Raw genomic sequence first — 18,476 nt, 5'->3', positions numbered from 1 at the left:
AAAGAGTTAGGGCACATTTTACTTTTGAGTTCTTTTATTATCTTTTAATTGCATTTATTGAAAAAAAAAAAAAACCTTTTGCAGAAACTGACTTCAACAAAATCCGGGCCTCTTGTTATTGAAAATAATTATTAAAAACCGTCGCGTTAAAAAAAGAAGAAAAAAAACAAAGTTTTGAGTTTTATTTTTAGTCACAGCCAGCTTTAGGCCAGTAGAGGGCGAATCGTTTTTACGCCCTCTATTGGCTGAAACAATTAACTGCACCATGAATAAGTGGCAGGTGTCATTCATGTCGGATTTGTGTGCTATGCGTAGAAAACCATTAAAAAACGTAATCGCTTATTCCCGCCCATTAAATAATGTACTAATGCAGAGGTTCTAGGACTACTGGCAGACTGCCAATCCCACCTCCTTTGGGACTGTTTATTAAATACCAGAAAATTAAAGTTATTTTCTTTGAATTTTCAACAAAGCATAAAGTAAACATAGTTATATATTTTTTCGTAAATTTTTCATTATTATAAATGCCATGGTTAAATAGCATCTTATATATTCCCTGTTCAATATATGTCATTGCCAGATGTGAATGTAGCAACGCAGCCGCTCTGGCACTGAACTGTAACACAGGAAATAAAGATGGAGATGAAGAGGAGTCTGTAAGGCCGGAGGTCTGCAGTGAGAGCTGATAAAAGTTCACTCCCATGACAAACGTCTTCCTCTGGTGTCCTGTCTGCAGCAGTTCTGTGTGATTACAGCACTGGACAACATGTCCCGCAGATGATTGTCTCCAACACTGTTTCTTCCACAGGAAACATGCGGTGTACACATGCACTGAAATGTACATTTGACCTTTGTATGTTGTAGGATGTCAAACAGGGCAGCAACAGTCTGACGTACTGCTTATTTCCTTTTATTGCACTTTTAACCATGATGCAAAGGAACAAACAATAAAATCCACAGAAATGATGAGATGATTTGAAAAAAGAGAAGTGTATTCACTTTAGGAACACATGGTTTATGTCATCATCATCATCACCATCATCATCATCATCTAACACGTCCTCCGTGGACCACACGTCCACATGAGCCGTACCAACTGACACTGGACTGGAATCTATCCCACTCACTCACTCACTCACTCACTCACTCACTCACTCTTTACAATGTGTCTCTGCCTTGTATCTGGAATCCAAACATTCAAGTATTTCTATCATTGCACAGGCACTAGATTTGTTTTTTGTTTTTTTAATTTCCTACTGTATATATTAATTTTTTTCAGCCTGTAGAGCCTTAAACACCGACACATCAGCCCACGGCTCTTTGTTGTTAATGTCGACCAATGAAATTTACATCTTGAAAATAAGAAAGAAATATAAAATAATTAAAAAATACATTTTTTACGCAACAGCAACACATGCACATCAAATACGTTACAGATAAAAAAATTAAAACACATAAAAATTATGTCACATTTTGCTCCTGGTCTTATGATACTAAACTGTTATACTGAACAAAAAAGAATTGGGCTGAATGTTGGTAAATAAATATCAAAGACAAATTAGAGATATTAAATTAGAGTTATTAAATTAGAGATAAAACTGATTATTTTCTTTTTAAAACTTGAACCTTAAAAATGCACAGATGCTTTCAACAACTGCTTTGACCTCCTGTGCAAAAAACGTATAATTCTATGATGTCAACTGGAATGATACTTGTAAAAGTAAAAATAAATAAATGAAGGAAAACTAAATACATCACAGAAAAAAAACTAAAAACATATTAAATAACAAGTAAATCATGTTTAACGAGGGATCTACCTGGATTTCTATGTCCATCTGTGCCCTCCTGTGGTCAATTTTGTAAGTGCATCTCATTTGTCAGCTTCTTTTTGGATATGGAAGGATGGAAATATAATAAAAAGCAACAAAAATAAATCGAAAAGACAAAAAGATACAAATAAGCAAACCTTTGTCTGCCCTCTGGTTTTAAAACAGCAGCTGTGTCATGTCAACCCAAAGGCTCTTGTAACAGAAAAGTGAGATGAAGGAATAAAAGTAAAAAAAAGAAAATATTTGGTTTTTCTTCCAGAGACTAATTTCAGAAGTGCAACTCTTTATCAAGAACATAAAAACATAAAATAATATAAAAACATGTCATTAAAAAAACAATGAAGACAATGTTAATCAAAACTAAAAATAGTTAAAGAAAAAAAAAACAGGCCCCAGTTTAAACGTTCGAGTGCGACTGCTGTTTTCCAGTATGCTCAATTTGCCCTCTGGTGGTTAGATTCTGAAGTGCTATTCTCTCATGGATCTTTTTAAAAGAAAAGGTGAAGTAATGTTAGTTTTCATGTGAAACAATAAATATATGTTTTTTTTTATTTCAATAAATAATCTTTAGAGGTCATTTACTGGACAAGAACAAAGGTTTTGACAAATAAATCCAGGAGTAAACCTGCACTCCAATCTAAAATATTTTCATCTGGAATAGCCGTGATACGAGCTGAACACAACTCAGTGACACATAATATTTATATAAAAAAGAACAAAGCAACAAAACGTCAGTCTGGACAACAGGAAGTCGGTTTCTTCTTTCTTTTCGGCTGAACCACTTTTACCAACGCTACACACAGAAGTGAGTTTGTCGTCAGGAAAATTCTCCAGATGTCCCTCCGAATCCACAAACTGAAAGAAATAAACACGTCCTTAAAGAAGAAGACAGAGAAGAAAGAAATAAGGACAGAGAAAGGGTCTCAGTGTGAGACGTGTGCTGTGGCAGGTCAGAGGTCATCCGTCTATCCTACACTACTGTCTGCCATCAGAGGGTTCTACACAGTCCAGGTGATGAAGATGATGATGATGGTGGTGTGAAGGTGGTCCAGATCTGTCCAACATCACCTGTTTGTCTCTGCAGGTTCGTGTCCATTAGGTCCAGTCAGGTCCAGCAGGTCTCTACGTCCAGGCAGCGTTCACCTCAGGTTCTCGGGTTTGTCCCAACATGACTCCATGTGAGGAGGTTTAAGAGTTCCACAGACTGGACACTGCTCAGTCCAGTCTTCTGGCTCCAGGGAATTCTCATGTGGCCGGCTGCCGGAGACCCTCCACGGACAGCTACCTCCGTCGTGGCCCGCTGTGACCGTGGTCCGGCTGGAGGTCGTCCTCCACCACGTAACTGTATCCTTCCTTTTCAATGCACCCTGACACCACCTTCAGGACCTGCAGGAGAACAACAGGCTGCTGTTAGAACCAGACTCAGATCAAGATTCAGATTTAAGGAACTGCTTTTAAACCGAGTTAAAAAGCTCAGCCGTCAAACAGACACATTCATACAAAAACGTAAAATCCACACCTGTCGCAGACGTCGGTCCATGGCGTCCAGATGAGGCTGGATTAGGATGGGACTGAGGCGGTCTCTGACCAGAGACTCGGCCATCAGACTGGACAGTTGATATTCTTCTTTGGCCAGAAGCTGCAGACGCAGGTGGGTGGACTTTCTGACCCTGGACACAGAGTGAAAAGGTGGAGAAGGTGATGACAGATGTTCTGCTGTGTTCACTTGGACCAAAGAATCAGAAAGTCAGGTGGTGCCCTCTAGGGGTGTGTAGATATAGTGCGAGGAGGCGCGAGGAGGAGATTTATTTTTCCAGTAGTCTAATCATCAACTACAGTAAATGACTCTCTAACAGCAGCTGGGATTCAAACCTGCAGTGGGAATGGTAAAAATTTACTTTTTTCTTTGTTCAGTGAGAATAGCAGTGTTGTGGGAATTATAGTGTTTAAGATAGGGGGCGAGGGCTGGACAAAAGATCCATCTGCAGATGTAACAACTGAAATCTGAAAGTTTTAATCTGATCATTTGTTCCACCTGAAACCAGAGAGGAGACGTCCATACCTGCAGCACTGGGTCAGTGGAACCAGAATGGACAGCTCATCATGGGAATGCTTCCCAAAACTAAGATAAAAAAAAAGGATTATTCAACAAGACTTTTTTTTTAATGAACCCTCCCTACCAAACATCTGAGCTTTAAACTAAAATAAAGGAAAGAAAAAAAAAGATGAAAATTAAAAAACCCACATAAACAGAAAGAATAAAATAAATATATATAAAACACACAAATAAAAGAAGATAAAAACACATCAACATAAAATCCATATTCATATATATATTTATGCTATTATTTTATATATACATATATTTATATTTATGCTATGGAATTTCTCACATTAATATAAATTAAAAGAAAGTTAGAATTAAATATAAACTTTTTTTTAATTTGATATTTTTTCCTTTTTGTCTGATGTGAACTTATACATTAGAACAGTCAATGTATAATGTGTGTGTGTGTGTTTTACCCTCGGCCGTTGTCCAGGTGGATGATGAACGTCTCGTTTCCAAACTTTTCAAACGTCTCATAATGGTGACGATCCATGTTCCCTGAGGAGGGAAATAAAAATTCAAATTAAACTTGGTCACATGATGCTGGGCATGGTTTAGCTGTGATCTGTGGTGTTGCTAACACACCCATGAGGAAGTCAAAGATGGTCATGTCCATGATGTCCAGAAGTCTTCTGCCACTGTCGTAGGGTGGAGTTTGTTTGACCTCCTCACAATAATCTGGGTCCACCTCCCATCTGCAGAGTCAGCAGACAGAGGCTTTACATTTGTAAAGATTTATGGACACATTCATGTTCAGACGAACACCAGTCTGAGACTGTTTCCCCAACATGTCAAAAACATTAGTTCACATTAGCTAAGATAAGCCTACTGTAACCACAGTCCAGATGGTAAAAGGCTCTTAGCTGCTTAGCTACTGGAGCAGTGTCTCAAAAATTACTGAAAGACAATAAATGATGTTTAAATGCTAATTAGAAGGTAACATGTAGTTGCCACAATAATTATATAAATAATAATGATGATAATTAGAAGGTAACATGTAGTTGCCACATTTAAGCTAAAATAAAGGCCAGATTTATTTGACAGTTGGGTTGGACACGATGGCCTTCTTATTTTGTAGGTATTCTTGTTGTAGTAATAAAAACAGACGCTGTGTTTGTTTCCCCTCCATCTGTCAATGCTGTGACTGGTGCACTGTTTATGGAGGTAACTCAGTTTGGATGGAGGCCACCTGCTGACGTGAAGTAGAACTACATTGTCAGAAACATCAGGACCAAAACAGAACGGTTCTCCGTTTTCTTACTCAGCCTTCTTGCGTTTGTGGTAAGAGCGCCTCCACGGGTTCCTCCAGGTTTTGCGTTTGGCCAGAGCCAAGTCAGGGAGGAAAGCAGCCAGAGATCCTTCGATCTGGTCGGGTTTTCCACACAGAGCGTGTTCAGTGGAGCAGTAATAGGAACATTCGCCGTAGAAACACACGTTGTTGGCTGAGGGACACACACACACAGATAAATGGTAATGAAGTGGACATATTGTAATAAATATGTAGCCTGTTTGGCTAACTTTAATCTATTTTAGCTAACATTTTTTGCTCTCTGAGATTTTACCTGTATAAATCCACATTGTACTGATGTATTACTCACAGTATTACTTCAGCAGAAGAAGGTACTCTGCACTAGATAAATGTGCAAAAATGCAATGTTATGAAAGGTATTTAATTATAGGGTGTGTTATTACGAAGAACCACAGGAGGAGCCGTTGGCCCTCGGGGACATTTACTCCTATGTACTCCATATGCCTATAGTGTATACAGAGTATTCTCTATACTACGCTGCATATTTTAATGTGACTCAGTTCCTTTCTTGCTCCCAGTGAAGCACAGCAGGTTTATTCAGACGTTCATCTGAGGAACTGTCTCTAACACTGATCCTGTGGGAAGTTTCACTGTGCACCAGAAAAAATAATCACATAAAAAGTCAGACGTTGCATGGCTAATTAAGTGTGGTGCTTTTCTATGAGCTGAAGTCTCCTGATGATACCGGTCCAGGACTAATGAAGATCCCAGAACTGCAGCTCTGCTTCATAACGGGCGGAAGAGCTTTTTATTTTTGCTGGGATCTTATTATAGATCTTATTATTTTCCTGATCCAGGAAACAGAGACATTCTTTTAGTGTCGTAAGCAAAATCTGTCTCACTTTTAACGGTGGTTCTCATGTGGAATGGTCTTTGGGAAGAGCAGCAACTCTGGACCTGTTGATGTTCTCCAGGTCAGGACTCAGATCCAAATAACACTCACAACAAATGACCTGAGAGGACATGGGCCTGGACTCTAGACTTGACCTGAGAGAACATGGGACTGGACTCTAGACTTGACCTGAGAGGACATGGGACTTAAGTCCCTTTAAAGCATCAGTTGACTTGGACTAGACTACTGAAGACGTGTGGACTTAAACACCTGGACTGGACTATACTTAGACCTGGACTCAAAGAGTGAGAAAACACTGAATTCTCTCTCTAAAGTCTGACCTGACCAGGATTTGAACCACTGGGGATTTAACTTGGACTAGACCTTAGATGTGAACAAGAACCCTCTTGTCTCATAGTTGTCTCTTGTCAACTATGAGACAAGAGGGTTCTTGTTCTGAGGACTTGGTACTGACCTGATTTAACAGTCCCAGACCTAACCTTTGTGTTTTACAGACTGGACTGGTGTTTGGGTAATTCAAAACCCTGGACCCTGACTCGAACTCGACCTGTAAAACCATGTGTGTGGTACCTGGTGAAATAAAGAAGGTCCTCCACAGCTTCTTGTCTCTGGTGACATCTCTGATCTCTTTGGTCATGTTGACAAGTCTACCAGCAACAGGAGGGACTCGGCGAAAGTCCAGGATCCTACAAAGTGGAGACATGAGAGCACAAGTCAGTGACAAACAAGATGGTTTCAGACTCTGAAGAGGGCCACCTGCTGGGCTGGGAGTGAAAGTGAAATTTAGGTTCTCAGGGTCTCAGAGGAGAAAACTGGTGGTTAGTTCTTGTCCAGTCTCGTCACCTGTCACTGCTGAGTGGCTGTGACTGATGGGGAAACCAGTCAGTGTAATTAGCTCCACATGTCACTGCTGAACTAAAGTCTCCCATGTTCCAGTTTAGACCGACTGTTATTACTGGCTGAATAAACAGATGTCAGAGAAACACTCCGTTTCTCAGACTCTCTCCAGAAGTGTCTGGAACAATGAAGTTCTCTGGGAAACTGAACTGATGAACTGAGGATTTTTCTTTTCTTTTCTTTCTTTTTTTTCTTATAAATATAAAAAAATCCAGTTGATTATGACACTTTAAAATGATTGATTATAACCTTATTCAATTCTTAATTTTAAGTTAATTATAACAACTAAATACTAAATTATGTAGCAACAAAAAAGAAAAGATTTATTAGATTTAGTGACAAAATCATCAGTCATACAATCAAAACACTGAGAATAAAAAATCACATCACAAGTAAAAAGGTATAATTATAGTAATATATTAAATAAATTAATTGTGTTTTACAAATCTAATAAATAGAGGAAAGTGTTTTTTTTTGTTATTCATGAATGAGTTTTATAATAACTAAAAACAAAACAATTATATTTATTTTCTGGGTTTCTTTAACTGCAATAAAAAAGTCAGCACAGGACTTTCTTTCTCCCTGTCACAGCCAACAGGGGGCACTGTGACATTAGCAGTGATGTTTGTGGGTTGAAGCTCAGAGGTTTGTATCTGACTTTGATTTCAGATAAGAAACACATTTAACTCCTGCAAAGAATTCTGTCTAAGAATTCATTTTCCTACTTCACTGTTTCAGGCCTAGAACGTCAGATAAATATTTCATCACTTCCACATCGATCCGTACAAACAGTGAGCAGATAGAATTGATGACATGAAGGCAGTTAGTCTTCGTATGTGCGTGACAACGGCCTGTTCTGTGCACGTGTGGCCTCCTGTGGTCAGTCCTACAGATCTGCTCCAACGTCAGCCTGGGTTCTTTAAAAATTGATCTCTCTGACAACGGCTAATGGGCAAGAGCCTGAGGGCAGAGACACACAGGGAGACAGGCTCAGAATAAAGATGGAGGCAGAGAGGAAGACAACCACTGAGGAGGAGGAGGAGGAGGAGGAGGAAACACTATTGTCAAACACCATTGGTTCTGTTGTGTCTCACAGGGAGGAGGACGGAGGATGAGTTAGGGGACAGGTCCAGGTAGGAGACACTTCTATAAAACTGTCCTTTTAAAAAACGGTGTTACATTTTGGAACTGTGGGAAAACTCAGACTCACTTGACAGGATTTGATGAAGTTGGATGAAACCTGACAAGATGATACAAATAAAAGTGTTTTGTAGAATTTGTAAAATAAAAATAATTCAGCAAACATTCAGGGATTTTTATTCAAGACCATGTGGTCTTTTTCCTATTGGAATTTATAGGTGAACTTTTTATTTAAAATACCAATCACCACTCTGTCCCCTCAAGTACTTTTATTCCACTTCTGGCTTCACCACACAGCACCTCAGTATAATGCCCCTTTTTTGGCCACAAAAACAGCAGAAACTTTTTTTCAACTTTTGTAACAACACCCTCTCTCCCGACCACAGCACAGACTGCTGCCTACAAACTGGACATTTTCTCAGATCTGTGCATCTGTGAGGAAATCCAACTCCAATATTCCCATTCCATTCTTTAGCACCCTAACCTGCTGCACGTCATTTTTGTAACGCTATTCTCTGTTCCATCAATCAACATTTTTATTCTTTCTTACCGTACTGTGAAGACGACTATGTTACAGTGACACGGCGTCCTAGCGGCTGACGCCGCGACGCTTTGATACTGTTCAAACCTCAGTGCAGTCCTATTATAAAGGCCTGTTGTGTGTCTCTTTGCATGGCGTTTTGTGCACACGCTAGTGGCTTTGGAAAAGGCCGTGTGTGTCTGTGGCCTCCTGGGACCTGCTGTAGCACCACCACTATCACTACCTCCAGCAGCAGCAGCAGCAGCAGCTCTTTAATTTGGAACAGACAAAATAAGGAGGGGAAAAAAATAAAGCACTCCTTTTGGCAAACCCCTGCCTGGCTTATATTTAGCCCGGGCACCGAGCCTTTCATGCCTTTGGTTTTCCTCCTCTTTGCCTTACCCCCACACACACATATGCATGGAGAGCCAGCACATTTTCATACAGTATGTGTGTGTGTGTGTGAGCACCAGATGTGTTGCAGACTGGTGTACACAAAGCTGCTGCTAATGCAATTGCTGCTCAACTGTGTCATTGAGCCTCAAGCAAAAGCAGATTCAACATCACTGGCCTCTGTGGACCCATCGTGTGTGTGTGTGTGTGTGTGTGTGTGTGTGTGTGTGTGTCTTAAGCATCATCTGGTGTCTCTGGTGTTCACACCACTACAACACAATCCCTCTGCTCACAATTACACTCAGCCGGAGCGGCGTCACTTTGACTTTAATAGCAAATGCCGCCACAAAAAAAATAAAACCTCATCTCCCTCACCCTCTCTCCCTCTCTGCTCAGAGAGGGTTGTGAGGTTTTCTCCTTTTATTTAAGTGTCTCCAGCAGGCAGAGAGGAAGGCAGGCCAGCCGTAAAGTGTTAGCCTTGTAAAGGCAGTGAAGTCAGGGAGGGTGGTGGTGGTGGTGGTGGTGTTGATGTACTGCTGAGCACGCAGGCAGCGCTCATTGTTCAGTCAGATGAGAGCTGCGGGCGGGAAACATTCATTCTCTGTGAGTCACGGAGTCTCAGAGAGAGAGCGGCTCTGCAGGAAACACTCTTTTTGTTTTCACCGCGTCTGAAACAGACACAAGGCTGTGAATGTCAAACACCATCCATGAAGACGGATCAACAAAATCCTCAACAAACTGAACCAAACTGTCCACATACTGAACCAAACTGTCCACATACTGAACCAAACTAAACACGTGGATTTATTCCAAATGATCTGGGTGAGCAGCTGCTGGCTGACCAGCTGGTTGATGAGCAAGGCACCAGTGGAAAGCCTGAGTTGACCTTTGGTAAGAAAGGAAAATTCAACAGACAGAAGACGCTGTTATGAAGCAGTGTGGAGAGAATGTGTTTACACACGGAATAAGAAACACGGCAGGACGTCAGAGGACGTCAGAAATACACGTCCCAAGATCTGGGTCTAAATCAAAAGTCCTCATTTTTTGGGTCGTTCCAGTTTCCAGGACTTTGTGTTCCTCCTGCGGTGTTAATGAGCCGACATGTGAAAGAATCAAATTAGCAATTAGGCAGGAAGGAACCCCCGCAGGATACTGAGAGGTACAATCATTTCATTTTTACCTCCCATTATTTCATTTAGCCTAGTTAGGGAAGTTTCAACAATATTTTGTAGAACGAGAAGCACTCCAGAGTGTGTGTGTGTGTGTGTGTGTGTGTGTGTGTTAAAGTGTTCCCATTAAACCTCATTTGATACCAACTTACCTTTATCTAGTGCAACACCCACCACCAGAGGAGCTGTTTTTTAATCACTTTACAGTCAAATACAGTTCACCAATACCACTGTTTCTATTCTTCAAAATTAGTACAAATAAAGACTGTACTGTTTACTGAGGGCCATGATATGATCATCCTTTGCCCTAAAAAAGCAAGTTAAAATTTTGGAAAAATTGTCATTTCCTACATTCCAGTCTCTGTCTGATTTTTTTGTTGAGAGAAAGAGCCGCACATTTGGCCCGCTCACAAACATGACAGAAATATCTGCGATCTAGACGATATATAGAAAGGCTAAAGAGCAACATGTGGCTCGGGAACATAATGCAAATGCAAAGCAGTACAGTACAGTACAGTACAGTGCAGTATGATACAGTACAGTACAGTACAGTGCAGTATGATACAGTGCAGTACAGTACAGTAGAGTACAGTATCCCTGTGGTCAGGCTTATGTTCACCTACTTGTCCAGATGGAAGGCAGCAATCTCAGCATTGTGTCGTTCAAAGTCGGAGAAGTAGAAGAAGTCTGGAGGGGTTTCCTGCTCCCGGGTCTGCCTGCAGGGGGCACAAGAAAAGAGAAGGGTTACAAACAAAGGTTAGGAGCAGCAACACAGAGACGAGGCTAAAGGTTTCACCATCTGCTATGGGTTGACCACAGATATCAGCTTGATCAGGTGAAAATAAGAAAAAAAAAATATAGAAAATGAATAATACTTCAAATACTTCAAATATATTTAAATTAAAAACCTTGTCTTGTCAATCGGTACAATCCATTTTACACCTTTAAATAGTTATAAATCTTCAGGTGACGTTACTGTGTCTATTATAGTCTTATTAGAACCATTTTCTACTTCCCTGGCTCGTGGCCATCTCAGAAACCCATGCAGAAGGTGTTCAACACCTGATCGACGAGGTCAGCTGGGGGTCAGAGTCCCCCCTCCTGAAGCCTCCACTCCTGTTGTTGATCCAAACCTATTTCTGCTACTCGTCCCTCAAAAACTGCTTCTCAGACACATTCTGTCTCAGAGCTCTTACTGCAGGGGAAGGAGGCTTTCTCAGGCTTAAGTCCCAAATCAGATGGAACCAGGAACGGTGCTGCTCAGACAGGACGGCCCGGGGTAAAAAGGTAAAAACTCAAAGAGTGGAAGTGGAAGTGAAGGGACTGCATGAAAGGATGCCAGCTGTTCAAATATGTAAATGCCTTTGGAGAGCAGTGCAGTCGCTCATCATCATCACAGCCTTCTATAGGGCCCAGCTGCAAATTTGACTCATTTTTCTTTTTCACAGCTGAATTCTTTGCTTCTTTATTATTGACAACAGTAAATACTTTCCTGGAAAAGCAGCAGCGTGTTGGGGTTTGGACCTCAGCCCCTGTCTTTTCTCTAACAAATAGGACTAGAAGAATGGAAACTATGTTGGCAACTTTCTTTTTTCTCTCTCTCTTCTCTCTGGACGACCAAGTCCTCTGTCTCGTCTCCTCTGTTTTCTCCTCTTAGTGAACAATTTTCTTTACATTTCTTCTTTGCATCCACAGCTTAAAGCATTTTCCCCTCTCTCTCCCCCTCTCTCTCAGCTGGTCGCCTGACTGTGGCTCCACAGCTGTGTGTCTGACATTTGCACCAGTCATTAACTAAGCCAACACACACACAGACCAGAAAACACATTCAGCTGACATGTCCCTCCATTTCCTCCTGTTTTGCAGCTCTTTGAGGCCACATCCAGACCTGCTATTAAACGAGGCTTCAGCTAAGGTCATTTCAGAGCTGCTGATTAAGGTTTTCAATCGTCCACAGGCCATACCAAGTACTGCAGCTCTAGTATTTTCCAGAACTAGGTTACAACAGTAACCTAGGGATGGAAAATGGTATAGAAATGGTATAGAAATATAATTCAAGAAATATATGAAAATGTGATATTAATGCAGTTATTCATGTATTGATAATAATTATTTTTTTGCTGTCTAAACTCAAGTGAAATCCTTCACACGGCTGCAGCTGCAGCCACGTCCTGGAGTGGATGAGAAGTTTTTACGTCAAAGACACAGCAGTCGTAGTTTTCAGCTGAGCTCCTGCTGCTGCGTGGGCGTTTGAAGCTCAGATACCTCCACTCTACTTAAAGAAACTTCAAACTGATCAGCGTATATATGTATTTTTAATATTTTCAGTTTGGTGGATGTTTCTTCCTGACTTGATGCGAGAACCAGGTGTGAAGGAAATTCCTCTGACATTCTCTCCGTATCCTGCTGACAATACAAACACGGACGTTTGTACAGGTAGAGTTTTCCAGATGCAGCTTTCTCCTTCTCTTTACCTTCATCTTCTCATGCTGCTGTGAGTTTGCCGCTCCAGACCTCCGTGGCCCCGGCGGCCACTGGGACCCCCTTCAGAGGAGGAAGCTGAGCCAAGTATCTGTCTAGTGGCCGCCCAGTGTAAACTACGTGTTTACAGCCAGGGTCCGAGGTCAGTGTGGACACACTCAGATCATCTGACCTGCTGCTGCAGATGGAGATGGTGATGAATATGATGACTGTACACTGAGACGGCGCCACCATGGCCTGGTCCTCTCTACCTTTATCTCTCACACTGAGCTGTAAGACTTTGACTTTTACACACACGTGGGCGGAGGGAGGTTTGTTATTCTTGTTAATGTTACTGATGAAAGTTGGTGTGAGTGAAAATAACAACAGATCCTTTAATAAGTTTAAAGAATGTCTTTTCATCTTTCTGCCTTAATCCTCGGTGGTGGCATAAATATTTCAAAAAGTTAATTCTCCCACACAGTCTGGTGTGGAAGTGGACGGTTGGTGGTGGCACTTCCTACCCTGCTGCCCGCTCCTGACCCAAACATATCTGCTGAAACAGTCACAGACGTTAGCATGGGGCTCCTCCTGCCTGGCCTTGTCTTCCTGCAGCTGATGACTGTTTCCCTCTCTGAGGTGGTGGCACTGACAACGACAGTGGTGCTGCTGCTGCTGCTGCTGCTGCTGCTGCTGCTGCTGCTGCTGCGTCACGCCGGGCTCTAAATAACTTTATTGACATTTCAATTGGATGTGGATCACGGTAATTATTCCGGCTTCCTGTTTCCTGGCTGGTATTCAGTCAGTGCAGCCACATCTCCAGCCGAGTCACACACACAGAGAAAGTTCGACGACAAAAGCACGCACTCAGGATCTCCAATTCTATTTCCACATCGTAATTAGACTTCATACAATTTATACTGTGTCAAATTCACACAATTGCAAAACTCAATTTTAATACGTGTTTAGCCCGTTATTACCTGTTCTTTCAGCTCAACCATAAGGTACTTTTTGGGTATGTTTTCTCTTCCCATGTTTTTGACAAATTCTTCCTTGAGTCTGTTGTTTTTGTTTGGGTTTTTAATATGAACATGATTTTAATATGAAAAACACTGACATCAAGCACCTGCAGAGATGTCAGGCTCCCACACTGACTCTGCATCGATCATTTTAACCAGCTGTGAGAGTCAACTAGTTCCACAAACACACCTTCACTGAGAGGCGTTTGTGTGTCGCATATATATAGGAGCTGGAATGTACGAACAGAGTGACTTCTTGTGCATTCTTTTCCCTTATGGGAAGCTAATGTAGCGGGACTATGTGAGGTTTACTTGTGGATGTCTTTATGGCTCCACCGGCACCATGAATCATCGCACCAGAGTGTTTGCTCATGCTTATCCTTCAGGGAATCTCCATGACGACGCTGCTGTTTGGTCAGCGTGGTCACGAAACACAGAAAGCATTGGACTCTGTATCAGACAGATCTATGTGAGCACTTCATTTATCACTCCTCTACTGCTGGTCCCACATGACATCAGCCAAAAGTCCGTTCTACACTGAAAATGTAGCTTGTTTAGATTTGAACTAATCTACTACTGCATTTTGGGATATGTAACTTAAAACTTCTGAATGTGTTTAGCAGTGGTTTGGCTAGCCCGAAACATTTTGATGATTTATAAGCTATAACATGATCAACAGTTCAATAATAGATAGCAGTAGCTCACTCTACCTATTTACTGATGCTACTTTTCCAAATGTGTGTGTACACAACTTCTTTTCTTTTCTTTTTCCTTTTTTTTTTTTTGTTTTGATACATTTTGGGTTTGTGTAGCCTTTTTGCTAACTTAGGACTACTTTTCCCGCTCTTATTTGCCTCAAATATTTATCCTTAATAAATAAAATGACAGGACAAGTTTTTAAAATCCCAACCAAAATATAAAAAGTCATATATTTCTCAACATTGCCAGTCTATAAATACCAGCTCCACCAGCTCCTCCTGGCCTAGATAGAGTGGACTCAGCTGCAGTGTTGCATCTCAGTGGCTCCTTCTTTGGAAAACCAGAAAATCTGACACCGCACAAATGAACACTGTCAGCTCCATCTACACCGCACGTCCGAACGCTTCTCGCTCACGCTCTCTTGGCTCCTGCGAGTTTTTATCTGCAATTGATCTGAATTATGGAAACAAAACGGCGTCACATCCTTGTTTTCCTTTGACTTTACAGCCACACCGGGCACATATCTCATCCAGGCTGCCGCTGCTGTAACAACCCCAGTGTCACCGTGCCGCTGTGCTAAAGGGAGGGGATGTTTTTATGTAGTTTCAAAGTCAAACTGCCAATCCATCACCGTAAGACTGTACGAGCGGCCGCAGCAGAGGAGGGGAGGAAAAAAGATACGCTGTAAAATATAAAGGGACAAGGACATCTTCCAACCCCGCCGGGTCCTCACCAAAGAGCTGACTCCACACACTTGTCACATGTCATCTGTCACAGCCACAGGCACGGCCAAGAGCGCGCACGTGCACACACACACACATTACAATGCAGTGCAGGCACACACTCAGCTGTACTGAGCTTTAATTTCATCAGAATCAGAGACTGAATAACAATAAAAAGATTTTCTTAACTTTTAATACTCATCTTGACGACCACATAAAGAAAAACCCTCCCCAGACATTTATTTTAGATGTTTCAATAACATTTGTGCCTCGAGGCCATTGTTTCCGACCTTGCTGCACACTCAGACAATGTCAGTGCATTATTGTTTTTCTAAACCTCCAGAGGGAGGTGTTGAGCTGAAGGAGCCAGGTGAGCTTTACATGGACCAGAGAGAAACTCGCTGAATCCTAATTATGGGTCAAAAAAGAAAAAACAGGAAAAAAAAAATCCAACTCCATCACCACCACAGGAGGAGAAGGAGGAGGAGGAGGAGGAGGAGGAGGAGGAGGAGGAGGAACTGTTGTGTTTAATCTGAAGCACAACACTGCGTGTGACGGTTTGACCTTTTCAGAGATGACACTTGATAAATAGAGGTAAAAAAATGTTGTGCAGGGAGGAGGTCGTCGCTGCCATCCTGCACGTTAGTGTGTGACAACATGTATGTGTGTGTTTACTGTAATGTCATGTCTGCTACATGGAACAGACAAGTGTGTGTGACGGAGAGGGGGGTTGAATGTCATTTATATCTGTGTTAAACAACAAAAAGGAAGGACTGAGGAAGAAAGGAAAGATGAGGGGAGGGATGGGACCTGAAGGTGGTACGAAGAGTGACGATGGAAATGATGAAAGAAGGGAAGAAGGAAAGACAAAAGCAGAGGAAGGAAGGACGTTAGGATGGAAGGAGGAGAAGACAGCTCCGAGCAGGGCTTGAATTGGACCAATTAGAAAAAGGAAAGAAAAAGCCCTTTAAACAAAAACAGGCAAATGTTAAATGACATCATGAGATTTCACTTAATCAGGGCAAGCACTGTGTGTGTGTGTGTGTGTGTAGGTGTGTGTAGGTGTGTGTGTAAAATACTTAAAGTCATAAAATAATTCACTCAGGGACATTTTTTTTACAAAACCACAAACACCCAAGGGCTGCCTAAACACAACCTCCAAACACACACACACACACATGCGTACAGATGTGTGTGTGTGTGTGTGTGTTACTAGTGTCACAGCTCCTGAGGCAGCAGTTCCTCCTCCTTCTCAACCTGCCAAACACAGAGACGCAGCTGTTTCAAACCTCTCTCTACCTCCATATGTCTCTCACACACACACCAACACACACACACACACACATGTTCTCAGAGCACTCTGTGGACGTCATTCATTTTTCATCTCTTTGCCCCAACCATACAGTAACTACTACAAGTGTGTGTCTTTACCTGAACTCTAATCTGACTGTAACTCTTCCCCTAAAACAGTTCCAGACACACACACTCACATGCCCACACCTATGTACACACACACACACACACACACTCACACTCACATGATAAAGCCATACATGCCAGTCAGGAGAAGCTCCACTAACCACAAACACAGGGATAATCTGTTGTCTCATCATTTCTAACCTGCCGCAGACGTTTGTTGACTGTTCTCAAACAGCCATCTGTACAGAGTCAGTGCTCCGACTGATTTATAAACTGATGGAGCAGTCGGTGCATTATGTTGTATATGTACCAAGTGAAGTACATGAAAACAGCCGTCAAAATCCAATCATTTACATCTTATCTACATTCTAAGATTCAACACTGCATGACTCACAGGGACCTGCACTGTCGCCCTCAGAATTGAGACCTATATAAATTGATCTCAATTCTGCATGTAAAAACTGGTCGCTGCACAGAGCCTGGCTCCAATCTACATGACAAACAACCGTGTTTGTATTTCCCTCAGAATCCAATTCATAAACACCAGCCGACTCACACACATCACAATGTGTACGAACAAACACTGTCAACATCATGAATAATGCAGCAGAGACGTTTTATTTTATTTAAATAAATGAATATATGACAAAACATCCTGCTTCAAGTTTAGCCTGAGTGTCCTCGGGGTGGGAGGGGGAGTGGGGGGAAGACATGTAAATTCAGTCATGCTGAATAAATATCTACTTCCTCGCAGCACAAAACACACTTTACAATTTTTTTTATCTGGAGCCACTTCAAAGAAGCCTGTGCCTGAGTAAAGAATAGTCCTAAATGGAAATCACTGAGCAAAACACAGCTATTAGAGGTTTAGTGTGCAGCAAGACAGCATGAAGAGTGTTAGCTGTTAGAGGAGGAGGAGGAGGAGGGAGACGCTGGGAGAAAGATGTTCCAGATTAACACAGAGAGGCTTCAGAAATGACGGCAAGAGACAAGGGACCAAAAGGTGAACATGGGTGCAGTATGGAGCCTTATATTAAGCCACCTGAGTTCAGAGGGACTGTGATGGACTGATGATGATTTGGAAGGAAACAATAAACAGAAAAAAGACACCAGAGCTAATGCTAGCTACAACAGTCCTGATTCAGTCATCCACCAGGGGTGTGTACCGACAAGAAGGTGGTCATACCATACGCTTCACGATACAGGACCAACCATACGATGTGATCAACTGCTCTGCTATAGGAACTACAATATATTAAGTTTAGTTAGTGAATCTGTCATCATAGTGGACACACAGTGCTGTTCCATCTGAACATCAAGTCACTAACACTGGAACAGAGGGATCCACATTTGGAATCACTGGACCAGAAAAATCAAATTAATCTTGTAATTTATATTTGACAGTTAATGTAAATTTAAAATTCCAATACAGTGCTGTAGAACATGGAGACAGTATTGTGAAAGAAAATGTTGCAGTATTTGTGTGCATCAGTATTTTCTTACACCCCATCATCAAACAATGTTTATTTGAATTTAAAATTTTCATATATTATTTAGTTGTTTCTGCAAATTAACTTATCCTCAGTGATATAGTTAGTAGTTCCAGCTCCTCACAGCCACAGCCACAGCCACAGACCTGAGTCTGAGTCGGCAGGGTCCACATCAGCATCTTCGTCACCCTAACACATTTAAGGCACGACGGCAGACACGAACAGGCAGCCAGATACAAACCACAGCAATAATCCTACAGACGATACAAAGCTCATTCCCCGTCCCATCATCCTCTGCTGCTGCTCTCCTGAGTTGTTGTCGTGTCATCCTGTAAATATCCAGCGCAGATAAACAGGCCATAAAGATGAAGCCATCATCTCCACATAATCTGAGACAGATATACGAGCTGCTCTGACAGCCACTTCGATCCTCCTTATCTCAGTACAGGATGC

At 41.8% G+C, this 18,476-nt stretch overlaps 1 protein-coding gene across 1 annotated transcript in view; it reads right to left on the bottom strand.

Moving 5' to 3' along the window:
- Positions 1-894: 894 nt before the first annotated feature.
- fam20cb (FAM20C golgi associated secretory pathway kinase b) overlaps positions 895-18,476 on the bottom strand; it is a 49,510-nt gene continuing 31,928 nt past the window's right edge. Inside the window, exons 4-11 of the mRNA XM_008315092.3 lie at positions 10,841-10,933; positions 6,669-6,784; positions 5,198-5,378; positions 4,522-4,631; positions 4,353-4,434; positions 3,892-3,951; positions 3,349-3,499; positions 895-3,215 (exon numbers count right to left, since the gene is read on the bottom strand). Of these exons, the coding sequence (XP_008313314.1) occupies positions 3,111-3,215; positions 3,349-3,499; positions 3,892-3,951; positions 4,353-4,434; positions 4,522-4,631; positions 5,198-5,378; positions 6,669-6,784; positions 10,841-10,933 (898 nt within the window). The 3' untranslated portion in view covers positions 895-3,110. The remainder of the gene's footprint in view (positions 3,216-3,348; positions 3,500-3,891; positions 3,952-4,352; positions 4,435-4,521; positions 4,632-5,197; positions 5,379-6,668; positions 6,785-10,840; positions 10,934-18,476) is intronic.

Source organism: Cynoglossus semilaevis, chromosome 8 (assembly GCF_000523025.1).
Source record: "Cynoglossus semilaevis isolate Cse_v1.0 chromosome 8, Cse_v1.0, whole genome shotgun sequence".
NCBI lineage: Eukaryota > Metazoa > Chordata > Actinopteri > Pleuronectiformes > Cynoglossidae > Cynoglossus > Cynoglossus semilaevis.
This window is presented reverse-complemented; position numbering and strand designations above follow the sequence as displayed.